The sequence below is a fragment of the Phoxinus phoxinus genome, assembly GCF_949152265.1.
Source record: "Phoxinus phoxinus genome assembly, chromosome: 3".
In the NCBI taxonomy this organism is placed as follows: domain Eukaryota; kingdom Metazoa; phylum Chordata; class Actinopteri; order Cypriniformes; family Leuciscidae; genus Phoxinus; species Phoxinus phoxinus.
The window spans coordinates 32933803-32959523 of NC_136878.1; the positions used below are offsets into that span (position 1 = coordinate 32933803).

A 25721-nucleotide genomic window follows, 5' to 3' on the forward strand; every position below is an offset into this window, starting at 1 on the left:
CCCTAGTTCCTCATCAGCAGTGTAATTTCGCAGATTTATTATTTAATTAGTCAAATTTGCGATAGATAATGTAGTGACCCTTACCAATGAACATTGTGTCCATGAGCTGCTTTTCAGGAGAGATTTTGGATGAATGGACACAGGTAATGTGTGGGCTGGAAGGACGACCCGGTATCTTCACGAGGTCAGTGATTGTCCGTCTGACAAAAAAATACACACGTTACATTTTCACCTTTAGAGTTGTCAAGTAACTTAACATATAAAAAAACTTTATAATATAGATAACATTTGCTTGTGGGAAAGATTCCTATATGAGTTTGTCATTCAAATAACCTACAGCCATAAAAATTTTTTTTAAATAACCAACAATATAATGGTCATAAGTTTACTTTCAATCATTGTCAGATGAATCTTTTTTTCTTTATTAGCAACAATTCATCATAATTATATAATACTATTCACTGCTTTCCAAAGAAGCAGTATTTGCCACAGAGACAACCGCATGAGAAACATCCTAATCATCCCTTTACATAACCAATCACAGCTTTCATAAAGAGAAGTAATTACCCTCGTTCATCAAGTATCCTCATGTCCTCTGTTTCTGTTCACTGGCTCAGTGAGGCAGTAGATGTGTGAATATGAGGATGTACACGGTTGTCTTGATTAGGTGTTGTCCTTTTCTTGCCCCCACAGATGATGTTTTGCCCTTTCGACGAGCTGGAGAAATCCCTGAGATACATATCGAATTTGCAGCGTGGTTTAACAGTCTGTAATCATAAAAACTAAGTCATCTGATATGTCTTATGAAATAGAATATGTTCCAGAAAGTGTGTGGAAGTGTTTTGGGTCCGTAAATCATCACAATAAAGATAATGACCAATGATGAATAATAAGGAATATGTCACACATATGGTTGGGGATTAACTGCACAATCAATAAATTGGTTTATAATCTTTTTTTATTATTTTTTTATTCAAAAATGTGTCACACAAAAACAATTCCCTGTACAGATATACTATACAGAGATAAATTAAATCAATAAATACATTTTATTTAGTTAAATAAGTTAAATTACACACAGTTCACAAAATATGATATTAAGTATATAATTGTATCACTCGGATAAAACATTTTACTTTCTTACTTTCAAAGTCTAACTCTCAATATCAGACAGCAGTGCAAAATGAGGGTCCATTAATATATGTTTTCGATTTGTCCTTAACTTGGAAATAGTACAAATATATTCTTCCAAAGTGTTTAAATTCTAGTTTGTTGTCCTAAAATAAAGTACAAAATCACAGCAAACAATTCGCAATGTCAGTGTTTTGTTGAGCCTTGGGCCATTTGTTGAGTTGACCATTTTTGTTCTGACAGGATCATAACATGTTCATGCACTTTCACTGCAGACAAATACAGTTTACAGTTTTAGTGCTGTATATCACCACCTTAAATGTCCAAAGATTGTCTCAATGTATCTGTTCACACAAATTACATTGTTTTTTTTGACCAACAGTGCAGTAACTCTTTGCAAACTATTGCAAGCAATGAAATGCAACAGATGACAAACACAGTGTACTGAAATAAACACAATAAGAAAACCCCATTGTGATGGTGTTGCTCACTTATGATATTGCTAATATAAATCAATTGATTTACAACTAGTACGAGAACATTGCCTTTGGTATTTAGAATGCATTGCATAACCAGATTCCCCAGCCACACTGCAATACAACACACAGGGGGGGCAGCTGTAAATTTACCTTATTCTTTGCATAATTTGTATGCTGCTTGTTCTAAGATGAATGCAGTTTGTTATACTGTAATTTTGCCTGAAGGATGAGTGAAAGCTGAAATCTCACAGGTTCTAAACAAGCGGCAATCTAGTGTGCAGAGAAAATGTGGGCTTCAAAAATGAATCCATCCAAGCCATTAAGTCTTAGTTCAATCAGAAATCTACACATGATTTTAATATTTTTCCCATTGTGCCTTTTTCTGAAAATATGATAAAAAGTGATTCTCCAGAGTGTAACTCCATCATTAACTTCTAGTCCACCATGCTTGGCAGATTTGCTTTTGGGTGTTTGAGCAAACAAGCAGCATTTATAACCCTGTCACATAAATCGTGTTTATTATAAAAAATGCAATGCCTATATTCCAAAATAATCACATCTAATGTGGTTGACACTTTAAGTGATGTGTACAGACTTACAATTTCCTGACTCTCTCTCTCTCCGTCTCTCTCTCTCTCAAGACTACTATTTAAGTGATTGGCTTTCTGAGAGATTCTCTAAAACTGAATGTACCGCTTGCTTACACAGCACGTGTATTTGATGTATGTTTATTTGAGACATCACAATAACAAAAGCACATCCATTGGAAGGAATCTCCAGGGGGGCTGGCTTTGGAGACAAACAAAAACAGAGGTGGTCTTATATAAGACACTGAATGTCAGAACAATTTAAATCCAGACGGAATGGGTTATCCTCAATATTGAACACAGCAGGGAGTTCGACGTTTTTTTAAAGAAGGTTTTGTCCTTTCAAAGATTGCAAGAAAGAGCACCACCAAAGAAGCAGAACGGTTATTACAAATCAAAAGCTCATGATGTTCTTTGAGGATGTTATTAAAGAGCAAAAGGGAAGACAGCCACAAGGATTTAATATATTTAGACGTGACGTAACATTTATTGGGTAATGAGAGCACATGACTGTATACATTTAACTACAGATAATCCTCTTTTGATCACAGGGGTCTTTGCCTTTCATATTTTGGTTTAGCCCTTATCACATGTTTTAGCATCTTTGGTTTCTGAACCATGATATGACAAACCAGTTTAGTTCTAAAACTAAAATGCCCAAACTCTGTATATCATTATATAACAATTGGTTCTGGCCCTCGAATTTGTTTGACCAAGACTGATACAGTTCAACAGCAATAGGATTTTTTACTGTTTGTATAACTTTACTTGTCTTTGTTTACTTGTTCCAGATAGCCAGTAAGTAGGGGGTTCAATGAAATTAAATTAAACGAAAAACACTGAATCTGAAACACTGAACACTGATTCATTCAGAAATAAAACAAGTGACTGTCTTTATGAGTGTGTCACTGAATCATTCACCCAACCGATCGTTACAAGACACTGATTCATTAAGAAACAAAACACCACAACCAGGAAAAAGGAGGGACCCTAGCACCACAGTATCTAATGGCAACATATCAATGATTAGGGCAAGTAATCACCCAGAACACCCAAGAAACTGCATAACAACAATCTAAAAATGCCTCCCAGCATCCCAGCATATGGTGACAACTTTTGCATGTAAAAATCTGGTTTAAAATGTAGCATCTCACAACATATGCCAGAACACAGCATCTTCATAAAAGATACTGCATGTTATGATGACTAATGCAATTTGTCTTGGTGGAACGTCCAAGCGGGACGTCTGAAATACCAGAGCAGCTGTCTCAGTCCATCAAAGCTCAGGCAGAAGATTATGCAAAGACTTGCCAAAAGACCCTGCAATAGGATTTCTACCCCCTGAGCAGCTGTAATAGGGCCTGAATTCCCTTCATTATTATTGTTGGATCTACATTTTATAAAGCTGGTGATAATGTCCCATTTTTGTAGCAAAAGGATTACATACTTTTGGGTATAATCTGGGAAAAAAAAAGGCTTTTATTGATTTACTTTTACATTGAGATTGCTTTCAAAAAATATCTGAATGTTTATCCGATTTACCAATTTATCTGAATGCATCCTAGTGAGTGGAGCATATTGACTCGAAGAAACATCCTTCAGCTTACAGTAGGCTGCAGCATTCAGAGTTGTGACAGATTTAAACAATATTACTGGAAGTAGGCAGTGATCGTATCAAGAAACGGGCTAGTCTGTGAGACGACCGCTCTGATCGCATGAGTCATAATAACAGAGTGATTTATACAAGCGCATCCATCAGGTCAACCAGACATTAATCATCAGCTGGCCCTTCTCAGAGACCTGAGGCTGGAAATGTCAACAGGCAGCTATTTTCACAGTCAATCTGTCAAACAGACCAACTGGTGAGATTTGTTGAGTGTCTGAATTTATCAGTATAATCAAAAGGCCATCGTCAAGCCTACTGTGGGCAAAAGAAGAGTAGACTAATACAGACAGAACAGATTCAGGGCTTCATATTAAATTGATATATCTTAAGAAATAAATCTCAGAAAATAGATAAATCGATTCATAAAAAAATAAAATAATAATGTAAAATTTGCTACCATAGGCTAAGGGAAGAATAGTATTAAAGGTTTTTAATAAATTTCTTTCTTCAGTAGCCTACTCCAATTTGAATTTAATTGTTCGCTATCCAAAAGGTCCCATTCAACCAAAACATTCTTAAGGCCAATTCACACTGAACCGAAAGATAGCGACCAGTCGCGGGCAGACAATTTGTCAGGTTTTGTCAAATAAGAGTGTGACCCGTCGGCGTGTGTTGTCAGTGGTCAGCACTTGTTTGTTGGGTTGTGGAATGTCTAAGAAGTGACATACTGAAATCTATTGATTGGCCTTTACCAGGGCAACTAAAACAAATAATCAATTCACAACCATTAGCCGTTCACAACCGGTCGATTGTTGGCCAGAGGAGAACTGGCCCACCGACTGAGCCTGGCTCCTTCCCAGGTTCTTTTCCCCCATTTCTGTCACCTGATGGAGTTGGGTTCCTTGCCATTTTCGCCTCTGGCTTGCTTAGTTGGGGATATTTAATATCAACACAGGCTCAGTGGAAAAACGCAAAATATGTACCATATCGTACATATCACTGCAGGTTCTAACAGAAATGAACAGTAAAACAGCAAGCCCTTTTAATCGTTTTCACACACAATTATGATTACAGGAGCAGATTATGGATTAATAAAGACTTGTTGTCACACGGCTCATTGCACAATTATGTTATAAATGTCTTTTTACCATTTTAGTTTCATGATTTGTAAACGAATAACCTATATTTTAGAGTTTGGATCACTTAACCAGCTCCATATGTTTGGTTTTCCTGACGTAGGCTACTAAACTTGCTCTGTAGCTCAGCTGTTGCAGAATTGTAGCCTACTTGTGATGCGGAGGTACGAATCCTCTGAAAGATGAGTCACGATAAAATAGTTCCAAGACAAGAGCTCAAAAACAAGCTAAAATGCCATGGTTACGATTGCGTTTTTATGTCACATTTGATTTTGTTAATATTATCGAGTACGGGTAGGTTTAGGGTTTAGCGTGGTGTTGCCTACCTCATTTTAAAACGTGATGGAGCATTAAGCTGTTAGCGCCACTAACCGGACATTTAAATTCAGAACTGCGCTGATATGTAAAAACCCAACGTAATAAAACTTTGCCATAATATTCATGTACATCTGTTTGGGAAAAAACAACACGTTTTTAGCGCCACTCATGGGACATTTCACTTTGAAGCTGTCGCAAAACGTGAAAGGCGCCGTTGCCTTTATTTTTCGCTTTTCAAACAAATTGCGACAGGTAGCCTACGTTTTTCTAATGAGCCTGTGCTGCTTAACATACAGCAATATTACTGATTTGATGACATTGCTTAATTGAACTATGAACTATCCATCTCCGAATTGATGTACTTTACAAAGTTATTGAACCGAAATTAATCCACACTGAACTGATTTTAACTGAATAATGAATGTTTACTATTATCTTTTCAGAGCTGCTTTACAGCAGAGTTGAATTCTGTTTATATCATTGAATCGCTATCTTTTGTAAAGCTGCTTTGAAACAATCTGCTTTGTATAAAGCAATATACTGCACATAAATAAAGGTGACTTGACATGCTCAATATGAAAATGTTCAGACAGCTTTGGAGAAATATTGTTGGTCAAACACTTGAAATTGTGACCCAAAATGCTGGATAAAATGTTACTCCCTTTTTAAACTGATTAATTTAAATTTACATTGACATAATTTTATTTGTCAATTTCAAGGTCTTAGATAGCAACATTAAAATGGCCTTGCCTTGAAATGTTACATATTAGATAGGAATATATTTTATGAGGTGCATGAATGCAATAGAAACCACTCATATTTATGCCACTCTCTATATTCAGGTTCCCTGAATATGATGACCAGCAAATGCTTGCCCAGTCACATGGGACAAATGTGCATGAGACTGATGTGGAGGCCCTGCCCTGTTCCATCTTAAATGTTATTCTGGGGAAAGAGAATCCCTCACCTCATAAAGTCCATTTTGGTCTACAGTCATATGGCATATGATTATGATTACGTCCTTCAATTCCCAGGCCAGCTCCCCAAAGAGAGTGGAACAAGGATATCAGAGTAAAACAAGAACAGCTACCCGAATATTTCAGTCAGCCAAAGTAAACCTTGATGACCTAAATTATTTTCTGGAAATAGGTCTGCCCCATGAGATTTCTAAAAATGTTTTAGAGAAGGTTTTAATACATTATCAAGAAAAACTTCAATTGCTTTAGCGTAAATTGATTTTAATTTGATAGGCCTATTATATTTATATAAATGCATTTGACAATCTAAAAAAAAACTCATCTGGAGTTGTGATATGTGAACCCCTAGGGATTTGTAACCCCCCACTTGGGAAACTCTGAGTTAGTATATGGTTAAATAACAGCCAATAAATCAATATGTGTAAGCCTATTCCTGTCTTCTACATCATACAGACCAGAGTCTGCAAATATCTGTGGTGAAAATCAAGCTTTTAATGTTGTTTATATGTCTATGCGGTTACAAACCATGTGCAAATTCATAAGTCAGCACCATTGCGGAGTATTTTCTCCTTAAAACTGCAGTGAACCAAAGACAGTCTCAAAATCGCGGTTTGAGATCGCTGGTGTTTCTTACGTCACAATCTACCTTGTAACCAATCACGTCAACGTGTGATTGTCATGAGTGAGTGGAGGCGGAGCTAATTTGCATATTCATAGAACCGCAAATTTAAAATTAAATTTGGTCAGATTGTTTTGCTGATACCCAACTGGACCTGCATTTTGCCCCTTAATATCTAAATATACGATATGAACCTTCAAACTAATGGGTTTAACCAGTAATTGCCCTCTGAAAACATCACAATGACAACATTATGCTATTACAAAATCTGAAAGATGACATCCTCTATTAGAGCAGTCCCTTGGAATCATTAAAGCTAGACTGTGTAGGATTTACTCCCATCTAGTGGTGAAATTGTATATGACTACCAACTGAATATTACTTTTTTTTTAGCCCCTCCCATTCCGAGGGCGTTTTAACTCCAACGGTGGCCATATTATTATGGGCGCTCCCCCTCGCATTCGTCACGTTGCCACTGAGTCAAAACGCGAAATGTGAAGCTTGGATTTCCAGGTATGTCCCTCTTTGGCTAATGCATTTTCAAGATGGAGGCGCAACAGGGCTGCCACTATTCGAGCGACTCACTCGTATGTATTTTGAATCGCAGATATATATAAATTAGGGCTGTCAAACGATTAAAATATTTAATCGCGATTAATCGCATTAATGTCATAGTTAACTTGCGATTAATCGCACATTTTTATCTATTCTAATTCTAAATGTCTCTTGATTTCTTTTTGTCCCATTATTTTTTTTCATTTTAATGCTCTTATCAACATGGAAAAGTGGATCGGCTTGCTTTGTGCAAATGTTTTTTATTGAAAATAACATTGGTATATACTGTACTGTGTTCAATTTCACACTAACATTCTCACTTGGAGCAAATAATCTCTCACACAATGTAACACTTTCCATCAATAAAAGGCTGAAAGAAATACTGACGAGGAAACGTTACTGATATTGACGAGTGGGCGTAGAAACGCATCAGCTGTGTGTGAGCTTGGCCATCAAGTGGTATTTATTTAGACTGGACGTGCTGCGATGATAGCTCAGTTCACAACGACAAAACACACAGATCACTTTGGTCTTGTCAACTAAACCATTTGGCAACTTTTTAAAAGTAAACTTTCCATTCAGAATCTTATTGGCATCCATTTCGGCGTCTCGCGCTCATCATTCATCCACTCAAAGCGTAACGTTAAAGGGGGTCGCAGTCGCACACCGGACGAGAAGTGCAGCGCCTCGTATTTAAAATTCGAACACATTATTCTCTCTGAGTGTACACACACTGGCGCCGCCATTCGGCGTTTTTATTGCTGGCCATAAACTGAGAAAGTCCGCGTCCGATGTGCGAAACGAGTTGTCCAGACGCGGCTCGGAGCTGCGCTTCTCGTCCTCTCTTTGGCAGCTCGCAAACCCAAACAAGTGTGTGCGGCGTGCTGTTGTTTTGTGTCTGGTCTAGCTAGATCCGGTGTGGTGTTGTAGTTTTAATAACGTTACTAGTTGTTGCAAAAGCATGTGAAAAAAACTACAAAGTTTGCTAGGCGTTAATCTCGCGATAAAAAAATTTACGCCGTTATCATGGGTTTGCGTTAACGCCGTTAATAACGCGTTTAACGGACAGCCCTAATATAAATACTTAATTAGTTGGTGGAAGTAATTACACAAGAATGAGCACATATAATTTTGAAAGAACAAAGTGTTTTTTGCCAAGAATCAACTTTAAAAAAATGACAGTGTAGCTTTAAACAATAAGATCATTGTTACATTCAAATCTTGATACCTGATGCCTGATGGTAATGAAACTAGATCTTGGACCTGCAGTTCCATGGCAACTGTCTCACTGTACGCGAGACTGGAGACTTGAGTCTTTCCCCACTCATTGTCTATAACAGTGATTGTTAATCAGCCATGTCTATACCCTAGTAGTCTATACTCATAATTGCCCTCTATACCCTAGACTAGAGCATTATTTAAGGGGACAGCCAGTTGTAGTGGTGTCCAACATCATTGTGTACAGGGATGGGCAACTTCAGTCATGGAGGGCCACTGTCCTGCAGAGTTTAGCTCCAACCTTGATAAAAACTCACCTGCCAATAGCTTTCTAGTAATCCTGAAGATGCAGCTTGTCCTAATGTGTGTTTGAATAGAGTTGAGGCTAAACTCTGCAGGAAAGTGTCCCTCCAAGACTGAAGGTGCCCATCCCTGGGGTCAGTTGCATAAAGTTCTAAGAAAGTTAGTCAGCTAAATGTTTTCTTTAAGACTTCAAGACTAACTTTAAGTTAGTAGATCAGTGTCATTTGAATTGGAAAAGTCAGACTGATTACCCCTTTGGTTAACTTGTAGTTGGTCATCATACAGTGGGTGCTTCTCAATATCCCTCCTCGTCTCCTCGCTCCTCCGTCCTCCATCCTATGACCCGGAAACCGATCGAGCTCAGCCATCTTGAAGGACATCTCATTTCTCTAATTGCACCGTGAGGAGGCGAGGATCGAGGAGTGAGGAGGCTTCCAGAGGAGCTATGAGCGAGGATACACAGGTGTATCCTATGCGGAAGTGTTTTATTGACTTAACGTGACGCACGTGTAAATTCTCCTCCCCCTTCACATCGGTCACAATAATTTTATAGCTATATAATTTTATTGCAGTTTATATAAACCACACGTCACATATTTCAACAGGGTATCTTGCTTTATTATTATATATTATGAATTTCTTAAATGATCAAACTTCAACAACATAAGGGCAGATCTTTTTAGCGCTGCTGATGACGCTGTAAAGTGACGCTCGAGGGATCAAGTATTCCAATATATAAAAAAGCTTTCATTCGATTCCTCCGTCCTCCTTTTCTTTCCTTGCAGCCTTCCCCCGCGTCCTCCAGGGGGTGGAGCTGAGACGCGAGGAAAGGAAACGAGGATGCACAAATAAGAATTGAGAAGCACCCCACGTATCCCAATTCGCATACTATCCGTCCTAAATAGTACTCAAAAATAGAATTAGTGCGTCCCAAATCATAGTATGTTGAAACTAGTATTCCAATACCCGGATGTTCTTCTATTTCCGGTTAGAATTCGAAGTGCAGATCGATGCACACTAACGGCTAACATTGCCCACAACCCATTGAGAGTTGGACAATGATTCGATTGTAAACAAATTACAAAGATAAAGTGTTAAAAAAACGACAAACACGGCGGATGTGCGAGTCCAACAGTTAGCCTGTGGTGATTTGCTCGCAGAAGCCCGTGGTGAGGAGCAGAGAGTTCGCTCAGAGTGTTGCGCTAATCACTCCGCCCAAGTAGCAGTGCTTCGCCTTCTGAGAATATAGTTCCTAGTATGTATACGGTTCGAAGATGGCTGTGTCTCATGTGACCATGTTATTTGTACACGCTGTGACTATACAAATCACAACATGTAAATAGGAAAATGTTGGCGTTATTTTGTCACTTATTGGGAGCAGTATGCTAGCTGGAGCCGTTTACCTCCAGTCTTTGTGCTAAGCTAGGCTAGCGGTGGGTGCGTCAGAGAGTTAGGGCACGCACGGAGATGAAAAGGGTATGTATGGACTTATCTAACTCTGGGGGATACGGTGAATAAGCTCAAGTCCCAAAAAGTCGGCGTGTCTCTGGGGACATCGAATACTTATTTTACATCTTGTGAAAAGGGCATTAAACCACCCCTTTAAAAGCGATTTGTTGTAATAATGGCCATTTTAATGATACCCAGTACAGTCCAAAGAAGCGCATGTCTGGTTTAGAGTCAGTGAATAGGGTACCGGTACTTTAGCTACACTTGGTGAGAGAAAGTTGGTAGGACAAAAATGTTGGGAAACAGTGGTCATGAAATAACCCATCAGTTAAAAAACACTTATTCGAAAAGAAATGAGTGAATACATTTCAGGTAAAGACTTGTGAATAACTCATTACCTCCTATCTTTGTGGTGCAAGTGTGAAAGATAAGCTATGTGCCATGTGTTGTGAGCAGCAGGAGACAAGAAAGCCTGAAGGGCAGCCAGATCCTCCCCCCTTTCACTGTGCTTTCTGCTGAGGTCTCCATCAGCTGTACACTGCCAGTTAACAAAGAGATCTATTAGTTAGATTTGTCGGCTGGAAGAGCGGTTTCGCATTATGAAACATTTTGTGTGTGTGTTAAGACCAGTACCTATTGTTGATGATTTAAAAAAAAAAAAACACTGGAAAAAAAACACTGGATATGACCGCAGACTGGACTGCACATCATTTAAGCCTTTCAGATCTTTCTGTTTTGAAGATGTTCCCATTAAACAGATCTTGTTTCATTCCCTCAGCAGAAATGAAAATATGATACAGAACGGTCACGCCAGGAAAATTTAGCAGAAAGAGCCAGTAATGGCCAACAGCACAGAGAGTTGATTCTCTAGCAGACTCTAGTGGTTACATATGTTATTGCTATATTTTCTAAACAAACGAGAAGCACGGATCCCTCATCGCCAGCACTATCGGCCAACACTTCTGCCTTTCTGATGGTACTTCAGACAAAATGACTACCACATGTGATGTGAATGTTCTGATATCAGCAAAACCTCCTGACACTACCTCTGACAGCTCCAAAACATGTCATTGCCTAAAGCAAGAGAGGAAATCAGACGCTCAAAACTAATTTTCAAACCAAAACGCATAACTAGGCCTACTCAAGGTAATGCAGGACAGTCCAGCTCCTTCAGTGACTGACAACTCACTTTAGTGGGACTGGCAGGGAGCGAGACGAGATCTGCCAAGCACAACACGAAACCTGGGCCTGTTTATGGACATAACGAGCGCAGCGGGGAGGCAGCAGCTGCCCGCTCCAGAGGCTCTATGAGGCTAATAGAGCTGATCCTTTCCATTCACAGCAACTGCATGAGAGAGCCTGGGGTGACTGTACAAAAACAGTTAACGGAGTATTGATGAAGCAGAAATTAAGCTTTAAATGACCAGGCTCATACTGTAACTGACATTTTAGATTAGATTCTTTATTGTCATTGTACAAACATACAACGAATACATTACTGAATAGTTAAAAGTCCATATTACAAACAAAGGCCATATTGCGCTTTACAATATAAACTGTTCATGAATCGTGTGGTGCGTGTTTTGATAGACCTGTAGAGTTTTCCAGGTGGAAACAATTAAAAAAGGTGATGGGAAGGGTGACATAAGTCCTTCAGAATGTTATGCGTTTTTCTGCAGGCAACGGGAGGTTAATATGTCGTCCAGGGCAGATAGCTGTTGGTTTGTGATGTTCGGCGCGGTCTTTATGACTCTCTTCAGGGTCTTTTTATCAGCTGCAGAGCTGCCTCCATACCTCACCAGCATGCCATATGTGAGGACACTCAATGGAGCAGCGGTAGAATGACACCAAGGGCCCTATTTTAACGATCTGAAACGCAATTATCAAACGCAAAAAGCAAGTAACTTTGTTGGCGGATCTCGGGCGCTGTTGTTATTATACCGGCGGGATAAATTACTCTGCCGCCCGACGCAAATCTAAAATGGGTTGGTCTGATGTAGCTACATTACTCATAGGTGTGGTTTGGGCATAACGTGCAATAAACCAATCAGAGCGTCATCTCACATTCACTTTAAGAGCAGGCGCGCTTGTTCCATGGCGGATAATTGCTATTATAACGACAGATTTGCCAGGCGCACGCAACTTACATGATGGTAAAGGTGATTTCGCAGTCTTCAGAATTTTGTTTCCTGGTTCTTGACGGACAACCCACTTTGTCAATGTCCTTATACACCTATGTGTCTTGCCACTATTGATCAAACAGGTTTGATCCGTCATTACTACAATTAGCCTGAATAATTTGGGTAAATGGGTAAGCTAGATTTATACAAATTTTTTCACATCACAGAACATTTGCGGATTCAGCGTATTTAAAATACGTATACGTATAGTAAAAGTAGTTTAAAGTTTTAAATACATTACTTACAGTTTGCGTCGTCGTTGTTGAGCCCAGAATAGTCGGAACGGACTTATCTTTGAGCAAGTTTTCTGGCAAAGCCAGCATCATTTTGGGATTTGTTCTCAAAACAGTCATCCTTCAAATGTATAGAACAAACGCTTAAACTAACACTGCCGTGACTGAGACGTCCGTAAAAAATAAAGTGCATCTATTTTTCCCTGACGACTGGATCTTTCGCAGCGTATTCAAAGATGTTGTTTGTCCACAGCCAGGAACAGCACATCTGCGTGGCATCATAATTTCCCTTTACACAGACCCACTCGCTGTCCGTCAACTGAACACTAGTGAGGCGCGCAGCGCGCGGGCGCGACAAAGATACGAAATGAGCGTAGTTGTCTTGCGCTTAAAGCGTAGTTGTCTTGTGCTGGAGGCGGTCTATATGCAAACGCTGGTACGTCACTTCGTACCGTGACGTCACTTCTTACCATGGATCCAGAACGAGCTGTATTTAGAGCTTGATTAAATAAATGATTCGTTTATAATGGGGAGGAAGTCTTAAGCTATGAAACCTGCAGGACGTTTTAATGGTACAAAGACCTCTTATATACCAAAAGATCAAGGCAAATTTGGTTTCTCATGTCATGACCCCTTTAAGAAGTACAATCGCTTTTGAGACGTCTTGTCTTGACTAGCGCTGTGATGTTTATTGTTCATGAGAGGTCCTCTGAGATGTGTTTGCCCAGAAATGTAAAGCTGGACACTCTCTCCACCACCTCCCTGTTGATGCGCAGTGGTGTGTGAACATCCTGCTTCTTTCTAATATAAATAATGAGTGATTTTGTTTGCTTGATGATTAGTCAGATTATTCTCTGTGCACCAGACCGTCAGCCTCTGTTCCTCCTCTCTGTAGGCAGACTCATTGCCTCTGGTGATCAACTGTTTTGGCCCCCATGGTCTTAAAAAACCTGGATACTGAATAGGAGGAAGTCTGAGTGAGACTTCTAGAACTGAAGAAAATGTACAGGAATAAAATATAAAAAATTTTCTTTGCATTTTAATGAACATACAAAGCTCTTCAATATTTATTTATTTTTTCAGGTAGAATTTGTTTAAAAAAAAAAAATCCTTATCCTTAATCCATATACATCACAAACAACTGAAAAATACATATATAGGGTCTTTAAATATTGTTGTGGACAATGGGGAGCCTTGGAGTCAAAAAAGTTGAGAACCACTGCTTGATACTATGTGCCAACAATTACCCCATTCAGGAATCTTAAAAAATAAAAAAAAATTAAAACAAAGTTAAACAAAACGTAATTGAGAATTCCATTCCAAGTTTCCTTAGCTTGTAAACAAAAACCAAAAAAAAAAATCATCTGAGCAATACAATTTTCATCTGCGTTTGATTAAAACAATTAAAAGTGCCTCTAGTGGTACATGATGCCTTTTGGCTGAAATAAAGTAGCAATTATATCACCTTTTTTTTTCTCGATTTGTTGCTGCGAAATGCTTTCAGGAAGCTTTCAACTTTTCGATGTGGAAAAAGTGGGATGGCAAAAACCAAGCAACACCTGAGACGCAGATTACTTTCCTCTCTGTCCTGCATATGACCCTTGTTACCAGTTGAAGACGGCAGGTCACAGCCTATTAAAAATACATGCTATTGTGGAGTATAAGACCTGGGCGTCAAACCCATCCAGGTATCAGATGACTCCTTGACGACAGCGAAAGAAACAAGACAACAATATTGCTGCTTTAACCAGATGAAGCTGTGAAGAAAATATATCTGGTAAGTTTACTAGACTAACTTTTTTTTAAACTAAACATGTCATCATAATATAGATGTGATTCAAGTTGAAAATATATGTACTTGGTTGTGTTTTTTAGTCTGAAAAATTTCCATCCAACCTTTAAATTAGTTTGAGATGGATGACTGCTCCTATTTTCCAAAATAACCTTCAAATCTAATGCAGATGACTTATCAAAGTAATCTTCAATACAGTGAAGGTATTTTTCAAATAATCAAGAATTTAAATTAATCAACAAAATGTACCTGTACATGTATCAACATAAAATTTTTGTACAATTCCAGATAAGAATCAACAGTTGCAAACTAGATTTCAGTTGCTTTCAAAGCAGATGACTGTTATCTCTCGAAAATACATGTATAGTTTTCATCAGGATATTCAAGTTGTTCATGCATTATTTAAGCATGAGTCTGCACCTTGGTTGTTTTCCTGCCATCTGCTACTGACACTGAGCACCTGATGAAATTGCTCAAGACTCACATGCATCTTAGAACAGGTGTTGAACCTGAATGTTTTTTTCAATGAAATGTTTACTTTATTACCAAGTGTGAAGTGTGGATAAACTAAATTATCATTTAAAATAAAACTACACTTGTTTGCATTTAAGAGAGAGCAAGGATGGAAACATATCAGAAAGAGTCCATGAAACGTATCCGCAGACATAGTCAGAGTGTCCTTCAAGACCTGCACCTCAAAGGGTTCAAAGACGAAGTCAAAGATGTAAGTATTGTAGAATATGATCATTTAGCCTGTAAATGGGCCGTTGTGTAAGATGCATATATTCCTTAGCTTCACAAAAGAACAAAACTACAACATATGAGAAATAAAACTTTCCTATGGGTTTGATTAAAGCAATTAAAATGGCCCATGATACACCAGGGTTTTGGCTGAAATAAAAAAAATTATGTGTTGCTGCCTCAGGTTTTTGTCAAGCTTTTGTTGAAGTTTTTGTCACATTTTTAAATGTGGGGAAAAATGGAATGGTGCTAGACAACACCTGTTGCTGACACTTAGCAATGCTAAAATGTTTTTTGCAATGCCTTTTATTGTACATTGTATTTTCAGCTCTTTATATTGGCATAGCCACAGCCACTACATATTTAAAACAGTAATATCCTATACTAAACCTAAACTAATCTTGTCAAACTATATATCATTTGAAACTTTATAATCTCTAGTTTACATATGGGGGGGGGGGGGGGGGGGGGCTGGGGGGTTTGAAGGTTTAAACTAAATGCATTTTAAATTTGAAACAAAAATTTTTTTCCTTGCAGCACTATTTACAACATACAGTATTTAGCATATATTTGAAATATATTTTGGCCAGAAACCAAATGGTCTTTATTCTGTTTAGCCTTACAAATAAAAACCAAACTTGGCCATAGCTAACCTTTCAAAACTGTTCTTGTATTTGACAGCAGACTCGTTCTCGAGGTCGTAGGGGCGAGAGACCTCTGACTCCCACATGGCGTAATTCCCTGGATAGCGTTTTCACACGTAAAGGCAGCCTCATTCTGTTGGATGGAAACAATGCTGTGGAAATTTACAAAGTAACTCAACAGATACAGCACCTGCATGTTGATTCACACCAACAGTGAAATTCATTTGACAAGTACCAAGTGAACAAAGAAGTCTTTTTTTGTCTCCCATGTTGAAATTCTTTGCTTTAATCTGTGCAGTCCAACAAGTCAAGCCAGCCAGGAATCAGAGGACGGATGAGTGACTTGTACCTTCCTGCTATCACAGGAACGATGTCAAACCTGCAGGCAGCAAGGGCCAAACTCAGTCACTCATGTCCTTATCTCAGCATTAGCAGACGCCATGGCTCCACCTCCTCCATCAACTCGCAAAGAGCTCCTGACTTCAAGCAGGTGAGCCGGCTCTGACTTTGTTGAGAGATTTGACACCGCAGCTTTGAACCAGTTTATAAGCGATGAGTTATAAGTTACAGTTGGCCTGTCTGTCTGACAGTCTCTTTGCTGGTTTCAGGGCATCTTCATCACAGTATTTGTTTAACATGCCTGTCACCTTACAGGCTTCTGACAGAGTTACATGATGTGTAGAATATTTAAATTCTGTCTTCCAGAGTTACCTCAAAGCACAGAAGGAGTCCAAGAAGTCAAATGTGATTGTGACAATGGTGTACCTGGGGCAGGGGCTTCCTGGAAACACTCAGGATGAGATGAAAGTGCTTCAACAGATCTGTGGAGGGGAGAACATCTGTGTGTTTAAAGGATTTGTCCAACCGGGAGGTAAGCTCATTATCGTGTTACCACACTGAATACACTGCTTGAGATCTTATGCCAAGAGAAAAAAAACATTTACATAATCTAAGCAGCAATTCCTTTTTTCAAATCTAAATTCTGACCACACACAGTATACAGTAAGCAATTGTTTTACTTGTTCTACCCAAATAAAGGGAAAATATACAAAGAAAGCATTATGCATTTCAGCACTATATGTATAATCAAAAATTGTATTATGCTGAACTAAGTAACTGAAATACAAAATATTAATAATACAATGATGTAATAAAATATAGTAAACATATCATAATAGAGTAACAAAAAGCACAAATGTACAATTCCAATACAAGTACTTGCTAAAAACAAGATAAGTATTCATATTTTTTTACTTTACCCAATAGATCTGAAATACTTATTATACTACTAAAATAAATTAATATTAAATTAAATGTTTAAATAAATTAATATTTACAAAGTTAAACACTATTGTGAATTACTTTTTACCACTAGAGCAGATTCAGTTCACATCCCAGAGACATCTGGGCTTCCCCTTCAGTGCTACTATCTTTGTGAATGGAATCATGGCAGCCAGGATCAGTTCCTGCTGTGAATACAGATACGCCCCTGGCTTTCAGCAAGGCCGCGGGAGCTGCTTCAGACTGACCCGTCTAAATGGAGGGAAACCCTGCTACAAGTGAGATAGTATTGCGTGCAAGATCAAGAAACGATTTAATGCAGGACTTTTTGGCAAGACCAAAGGTTGGCATTGTAAACATTTCCTCCTTTTACAGATGTGTGAATTCAAGGCACGGTATTGGCACCCCAGCGATCGATAGTCCAGCTCCGACCTTAACAAGAGCCATCAATTCTAATGAAGGTTGGTCTTAAAGGATAATTCCGGTATTTAACACCTTGAGTCTATATTGTAGTTTGTTTTGGATGAACAAGAGTGGTGGACAACATTTTTTTGACAATGGTTCCTCTCTCGAGTTTTTGACTATAATAGAATTGGCCATGGACCCATTTAACATTGGAGTCAATGGCCATGTCCGAAAATGTCATTAAAACAGCCAATAATGTTCGTTTACAAAACTGTTAAACTCACCGAGTGGTTAGTGGTGTTCGTTGATGATTATAAACAATATATCGTCGCAATATATGATTCCAATCCGTTTATTTTGCTATAGTGGAACTATTTTTTCAACAATGGGATTTTACAAAATGACAAATTAAACACGACAGAAACTGTATTTCGCAACACTTTTTGTTTCTGGAACATCAACTAACATCACTAATCACTCGGTGAGTTGCACAGTTTTGAAAAATAATGTTAAAGGCTGTTTTAATGACATTTTCGGACATGCCCATTGACTCCAATGTTAAATGGGTCCATGGCCAATTCTTTTATAGTCAAAAATTCGAGAGAGGAACCATTGTCAAAAAAATGTTGTCCACCACTCTTGTTCATCCAAAACAAACTACAATATAGACTCAAGGTGTTAAATACCGGAATTATCCTTTAATGCTGGTGCGGTTACATTTTCCCACTGGCATTCTTCAAAGTAATGACCCAGGGCGCATTATTTACTGAATGCCTCACTGTAATCATGCCTTCTGTGCAGGTGTTATGGATCTGTGCCCTTCTTCCCCTTTGTTCATCCCTCTTGGAATGGAAAGATCTGTGCAGAAGGCCAGAAAGCTCTCAAAAGATGGAGGTGCTTTATCAACTGATAGTGAAGACATGAATGACAGCGTGAAAGAAAGAAGACATCACAAACGCCCTAAAAAAACACGCAGTCAGTGTGGAGAGGGCCAAGGTTTGGAGGAATCGCAACCACATAAAGATGGAAATAAACTCGAAGACAAACCACCTTCCATCACCAAAGATCAACTGCAAACATCAGCAAAAGAAAATGTGAAAGTGACTGAAAATAAAATTAAAGTGCCAGGTGAGTGCAAATCTTTTCCAGCAATTTGGTTCTCCACTTTTTATTATGCGAGGACAAGGCCGTTGGATAGAGTTGCTTGCCAGCACAATGTAAAACTTTGAAGTTGTCTCACGCAAAAGGCTTTTGCTGTAAATCACTAGGTTGTATTTTATTTTAAAAGACAGCACTATCAAGATTCAGGACAGTTGCATTTCTCAAGATTCATTGCAGGAAGGAAAAACTCTGACTAAGCGTGATGGGGAGAAAACTATGGATCCTTCGAAGTCGAATGGAAAAAGCAGGAACAGGGGAAGACTGAGGGACTTCTATGAAGAATGTGTTGAAATGAGCACTGGTCTGGAATCAGGCCTAGACCAACAGAGGTGGTTCAAAGTAAACAGTGAGTCAAAAACTATGGCTCATTGCTCATAGACAGGGTTTCCCCTGAGACTTTTAGCCTGATTTAGAGAAAGTCAATCATTTTACCATAAAGGTTATGACAAAAGTGATTTCTAATTCAAACATATACTAAGGATAGTGTAAAGTTTTAAGGCCAGGAGCACTGGTCCCATTACTCTACTGACGGGCTACTCAATTTGGGACAAGGACCAAAGAGAAAGACCACTTTAGACTTAAGATCTGGTCTCCTAATTTTTTATAGTGATTACTTATATCGATGAGTTGAGTATTATGTGCGCTATGCAGTATGGCTAAAATCTTATATTAGGGTAATGAATAAATTAATATTATGGTTAAGGTAAAAATAAATGAAGAGTATTAGATTATTGCCCCAAAAATGTTTTAGATACTATTACAAAAGCATATAGTAATGCATATTTTCTTAATAATCCAGTGAATCTGATACTTTACAACTAAAAGATGATTTATCTTATTTCGCTATTTTCTGTTTTTTATTTGGAACTTGATGGACACAAACCAAAAGATAAGATCATACCAAATAAGTTCATAACAACCAAATAAGTCTGGTATCAGTGCAAAAAAAACTGCTTCCCATTAAAAAGACCCACAACATTTTTATTAATAGAGTATAACATACTGTAGATGACAAATTGGCAAAAATATAAAGACACACTTCTTTTTCCAATCAGACATGGTCAAGAAAGGATAGGCTAAACAATTCTCAAAACCTGTCATTGATGATAAGTGAAAAAATGTAAATAGTTGTGTGTATTTTGTATTATCTGCTAGAGTTTGAGAGGAATAAAATCAAAGAGCAGCTTACTTCAGGACTCCTTGCCAATGGCTCAGCATCAGAGGTGGAGCTTAGTGAGGAAAGTGACGGCAGTGTCACAGAAGCAAGGAAACCTAAAATCAATAGCAAACAAGGTTGGTACAACTAAGAAGATCAGACTTTACAATATGGCATTGTTTTATGACTAATATCTTCTACATTGTCTTCAAAAGTTTGCAGAATTTTAAATGTTTCTGAAAGAATTATCTTATGCTCAACAAGGCTGCATTTAATTGTTTAAAAAAAAGTATTTAAAAAGTGTTTAAAATATTGTAAAACAGGATTACAATTTATAATAACTGTTTTCTATTTTAATATATTTTAAAACGTAATTTATTTCTGTGATGACAAAGCAGAATTTTCAGCAGCCGTTAATGCAGTCTTCAGTGTCACATCAAATAAATGAAGCCTCGGTGAGCATAAGAGTCTTCTTTTAAAAACATAAGGAGGCAAGGCAGGCAGTGCCTCCATTGTAATTAATAATCCATATAACAAAAAAAATAATAATGCAAATATTACAAAACGTGACATTAAAATTGTGTTAAATCACTTTTTTAAGTACTGGTAACACTGTTTAAAAGCGACAACAGTAGGTAAAGTTAAGGCCCCGATAAACGCATGGCGAAGTTCTTTTATCTTTTACGTTCTTCGCTTAGGGGTAAAACAAAGTTCGAAATACATGACCAGTGATATACTTACTGTTAGCGAACATCAACTCTGCTGAGAGCGCTGTTTACATGAATATGTAAATATGTGCTACGTACTTTCATCTTAATAACAAATAGCAAGCATTTTTATAATAAAGCATTAGAAAAGCATCTGATCATAGCAATGTGGATATGTTTGCACAAGCCCTGCAATTCGGCACTAACTTTTACGGAAAGTTCCCTTTGGCATGTTCCCTTTTCGATCTCTCAAAACAAACTCCAAACGAGCTTCATTTTGGCTTGATTTTGATTGAAATTATGTCACATCAATTGGTTCTTTGATTTCATCAGAATTAATGGTGAAAGTCACGTGAGAGGAGGCAATGCCTCCATTGCACTATGATTAGATATAATTGGTTATGGTTGGATATTATGGCATTAATGGGAAGAATAATTAAAAAGTAAGTAAAGAACTCGGCCACTTAGATATCACCGCTTTATGTCACATCAAAATCAAACTTGAAATGGCATGAAATATTATGACTGTGGGTTTTTTTAGCGAGCAAAATCAGCTTGGTGAAATTAAAGGTACAGTACATCTTCGTCCCTGTGACCAGTGTTTACCGAGCTTGATGAATGATGAAAATTAGACTTAAGAAAAACAGCAGAACATCATCACAGCTGAACATTATTTATTTCACAAATAAAATATATTGTTTAAATTTTTACTGCCTTTAGTTATTATTTTGGAATAGATGTAAATCATTAAAAATGCTTAAACTAAATTGATGAAATTTAAGTATTTGGTTATAATAAATAGATAATTAATTGCAAAGTTAATGTAAAAATACAAAATAGATTTGTATTTGGTTTCTCGCTTTTTTGAAAATGTAACACATTAAGTGTAACTGGGACATGAATTAGATTATTTTATTTTTATCCTTGCTTCAAAACGTCTCCGTAACGTAAGTAACCTTAGTTCCCTGAAGAGGAAAAGAGACACTGTGGGAACACCTTTGCGTGATTGCGTCATGAAGCACGTATGAAATCAGTCAAATGGCATGACGGAACATTATAGGCGGATGGTGTCATTGACCAGGAAACTATAAAACATACCCGAACCAAACAGTGTTAGGTTCTGTTAGACCTGTAGCAAGTCGTTCATGGGCATTCCAGGGCAACGCATTCTCATCCTAGGGCGTCATATACTGACACTTTTGACATTTCGTCTACATCCAACGCACATGGCACCCTTTAGCGTCAATATGACATGCACAGAGCTTTGTTCGGTTATGGTTGGGTTTAGGTCTGGGGTAGGGTTAGACCGCTAGGAGGCGCCTTCTGGCCCATATCTATCTGCGTCTCATATTGACGCTAAAGGGTGCCATATGCGTTGGATGTAGACGATATGTCAAAAGGGTCAGTATATGACGCCTTGGGATGAGATCGGGCTGTCCAGGGAGTATGGCAGGGTGACGCAGCTTTTCGTTTCCGTAACGGAGACATTCCCTTTCAAGGGAAAATGTGCTGCGTCGAAACGCTGTGGGAACGCTATACCCATGCTGCTATATGAGAAAGTACGTGTGAAATCGTATGTACACACTAAGATGAAAGCACCCGAGCTCCTTGAGTTGAACCCAAGTCAAGGTCATAAAACCTCACGAATGTGTGTGGTGAGGATCAGCCTGGTCTGGTCCGTTTCGACGCAGCGCGAGTTCCCTTGAAAGGGAACATCATTGCATGCCACACGTATACACAGTGTGTAAAAGTTATTTAACACATATGACCGTTATGACATTCTCAAATTCTTTTGAAGGTCCAGAGGATGAGAAGCAGCAAGACTTACAAAAACAGGTAATCCTAACTATAAAAATAAATTGCTAAAATAATTTGTCTACATACCAAATAATATATCAGATATTTCTATAGATGACCAAATATAGCTATAATATTAACCCTGATTTACTAGGCCCTGCTTCTGTTATGCACAGTTTAGCAAAGGAAGTTGTCTTGGTTACTATTGTAGCCTCCTTTCCCTGATGGAGGGAACGAGATGTGTTGATTTGATGGGGAGCCCCAAACACCTCTAATACTTCAGAAAAGGCCAATGAGAATTGGCGAGTGGAATTTGCATGCCACTCCCCCAGACAGGTTTTTGCTGAGGAGCTGAGAAAGTGTCCAGACCAGTTCAGTGGGTAGTTCAGTGTTGTGCCTCTGTGCCTTTTGTGAAGATGTGAGTTAACAGGGACAGCCCATAGGGGAGGACCTTGTACTGACCTTGTACAGGCACCTGGTGAACTGAATCGCGTAGTTGAGTCGGATTGTTCTAATGAGCTGGCACAACAGGGTTGCAAAATTGGTCACGAGAGCATTTTCTGCAGAAGGCAGTGCGGAGGTGGCCTGTCCAGCAGCGCTGTAAGCTCTTGACGTCATGGATGATGTGAACTTACATGCTTACATGCATGAGAAGAGACCTAACTCATCCATGAAGTCAACCAGGAGAGATGAGCATGCCGAGGAATGAAAGGTCCATGGGGACTCACTTGGCGGAACTGCTTCCATTGTTCCATTGCTTGTCACAGAGGCCTTGTGCATAGTAGCAGAAGGTCCAGGACGGGGAGCAACTGAGGTGACTTTCTGCGTAGGAAAGCAGATACTGTAAATGGCCGATAAATTCCCATGGCCAGGCTCTCCCAGTGAGTGTATGTACCATCCACAAAAGCTGCTCTAGGATGGGCATGGCCCAAACTGCAGCAGTGTCATCAAATCGACACAAGGTCGAAGTGACTGACAGATAGGGAACCCATGATTTCCTACCAAGAGAGAAAACGTCTACAGCCAATCTGTCTTCACTCAAACATTCCTACAGTGTATCTGAACATTATCTTATTGCCTTCTTATAAAAACATACCATCTTCACAATCAGTAAATTCCAAGATCATGTACAACATTTTGTTACAATGTTAATATTCCAATAATTATATCTTAGAAATCCAATGCGAAATTTATTGAGAAGAAAACCACAATATTGAATATTTTTTTTTACATTGACACACTTCATGACATAATACAAGACTGGCATTACTTTTATTAGCAAGAGAACATTTTAGATATTCTGTAAACTGAATATTCAGTTATACAGTAAACTGTATAACTGATATTATAAGAAAAATCTGCTCTTTGTTTCAGATGGATGCCATGACAGAAGTGCTGAACAATTCTGATGAAGTGGAGCAGCTAATACTGAGAAACACAGGTCTGACTGATGAACTGCTCAAGAGTTTGGCAACGGCGCTCAAGAGAAGCCCATCCGAAGTCACGGTGATTAACCTTAATCTGAACCAAATCGGACCCCCTGGAATCACTGTTTTACTAGACCTTCTGCAAGCCAAACCACAGATCAAAGAACTACTGTACGTTTCATGCAGACATTCTAAATATGTCTAAAAAATAAGCTGACTTTACAGGACTATTCTGATAAAGAAACTCTTGAAGGTTGTTATAAATCATTATGAATGATGAAGGTCTTTTTCTTTCTTCTTTAGATTGTTTGGAAACCAACTTGGTGATCTTGGAGTGCAGACCCTGCTTAGTGGATTGGCTGAACTTCAAAATATAACGGTAGCGCTGCATGGAAACTCTGACCAGATCTACTTCTCTCCAGTTAGCATTCTGATCAAAGAGTTAGACATAGGTGGAAATGGCTTTGGCAGTGATGGCCTGAGGGTGCTGGCCACATTCATGAGGTATCATTCCCACCTTCAGTATCTGGGCCTGGCACAGACATCATGTTCAGACATGGAGGCTTGGACAGTCTTGTTTGAAAGCCTAAAAGTGAACACTTCACTGACACACATCATCTTAGATGAAAGCAGCCTTGGGGACAATGGTATCAAGCTGTTTTCTGAGGCGCTGAGATCAAATGAGACCCTAAGGAAGGTGGACTTAGATAATAATGGTTTTGGTGAGGTTGGAGGACACTATCTCCTGGAGGCTCTGCGCTCTGGCGGAAAATGTTCCCTCGAGCACCTCAGCCTGGAGGGGAACTACATCAGCACCGCTCTTATGGCCAACATACAGCAGGAGCTCATATCTAAAAGACCAGCTGCTCTGTAAATGGAGATGCATCATCAATTAATTTCTGCTTTACAACTCAAACCGCAGGTGGGATGTAAATAATACTGACATCTTTGCACAGGACAGAGGGGAGGAACTTTGTGGCCAGTATGTGGGGGCTTCCAATAATAATAATAATAATAAAAAAGCTTTATTCAGTGATCCATCTACTTGGGAGTTTAAACAGTGGAGGCAAAACTTCAGAGAAATATTTGCTTGGGCTCTTGACCCGGTCTTTACACCACAAGCCAACAGATTCTCCCACTCACGTCTTTGAAGTTTGTGAATTGTCCGTGCATCTAATGGAAGGTGAGATGTTCAATTTGGTTCTGGGTAATATAAGAGACACAATTTATTGGATGACAAGTAAAATCATCTGTACCTGGAGAGCAGAAATATAGTTTTTGTTAAGAATTTGCCTTAATAATCGAGACATTATTGAACATTGTTGCAGTGGACTTCAAGTCTGTTATATCTATTAGGTTAACATCATAAAAAGCGGACTTTTCTGTTCCCTCCGGTTCGAAAGATAAGAACAGACCTCTATATGAGATGTTATTTTCACACATATACTTGCCACAATGTCAAAAACTTTTGTCATTATATAGACCTGATTGTAAATGTTGTACTGTATTTATGCATGATGATATTATGAACAAAGAAAAATGAACAATTAAAGTTGATTACCCTCTTTTGGATGTAAAAAAAAAAGAATTACTTGTAATACTTAAAAGAGGTATTGTTTTCTTCATCTATGAACGTTTCACCCCCTGACCCACATCCACCAAAACTGATAGTAAAACAGCATACAAGTGTTATTATTTGGGACAAATACTCGCAATGTACTGAGAATTCATGGCGGAACAATTATTTGGAACCTTTTTTCCGATTATCACTATTCTGTGATATTTCACCATTAACAAACACAATTCATGGTAATGAAAA

General features: G+C 38.5%; 2 protein-coding genes across 4 annotated transcripts in view; one reads left to right on the forward strand and one right to left on the reverse strand.

Annotated features, from left to right (window-relative positions):
• Positions 1-25721, reverse strand: part of LOC306995091 (uncharacterized protein) — a 62873-nt gene that overhangs the window by 17301 nt on the left and 19851 nt on the right. Inside the window, exons 1-4 of one of the 2 annotated variants that reach the window (XM_079606344.1) lie at positions 20005-20155; positions 15978-16789; positions 568-767; positions 85-200 (exon numbers count right to left, since the gene is read on the reverse strand). In XM_079606344.1, coding sequence (XP_079462470.1) covers positions 85-200; positions 568-590 — 139 coding nt within the window. In that variant the 5' untranslated portion in view covers positions 591-767; positions 15978-16789; positions 20005-20155. Of the gene's footprint in view, positions 1-84; positions 201-567; positions 768-15977; positions 16790-20004; positions 20156-25721 lie in introns of those variants that run through there. The other variant, XM_079606345.1, reaches the window with a different exon arrangement.
• On the forward strand, positions 19084-24855 carry LOC306995090 (ribonuclease inhibitor). 2 transcript variants are annotated; one of them, XM_079606342.1, is made up of 5 exons: positions 19084-19161; positions 19971-20108; positions 22477-22514; positions 23850-24073; positions 24206-24855. In XM_079606342.1, exons 1-5 carry the CDS (start codon positions 19107-19109, stop codon positions 24774-24776), a joined length of 1026 nt encoding a protein of 341 aa, XP_079462468.1. In that variant the 5' UTR covers positions 19084-19106; the 3' UTR covers positions 24777-24855. The 2 variants fall into 2 exon arrangements, with proteins under 2 accessions (XP_079462468.1, XP_079462469.1); XM_079606343.1 differs by lacking the exons at positions 19084-19161; positions 22477-22514 and having other exon boundaries at positions 19993-20108.

Coding starts and splice junctions, on each gene's coding strand:
- LOC306995090 (XM_079606342.1), top strand. CDS start 19,107: ATGAGCACTGGTCTGGAATCAGGCCTAGACCAACAGAGGTGGTTCAAA. Junction 22,515..23,849: donor AGCAAGACTTACAAAAACAG/GTAATCCTAACT, acceptor TCTTTGTTTCAG/ATGGATGCCATGACAGAAGT. Junction 24,074..24,205: donor CCACAGATCAAAGAACTACT/GTACGTTTCATG, acceptor TTTCTTCTTTAG/ATTGTTTGGAAACCAACTTG.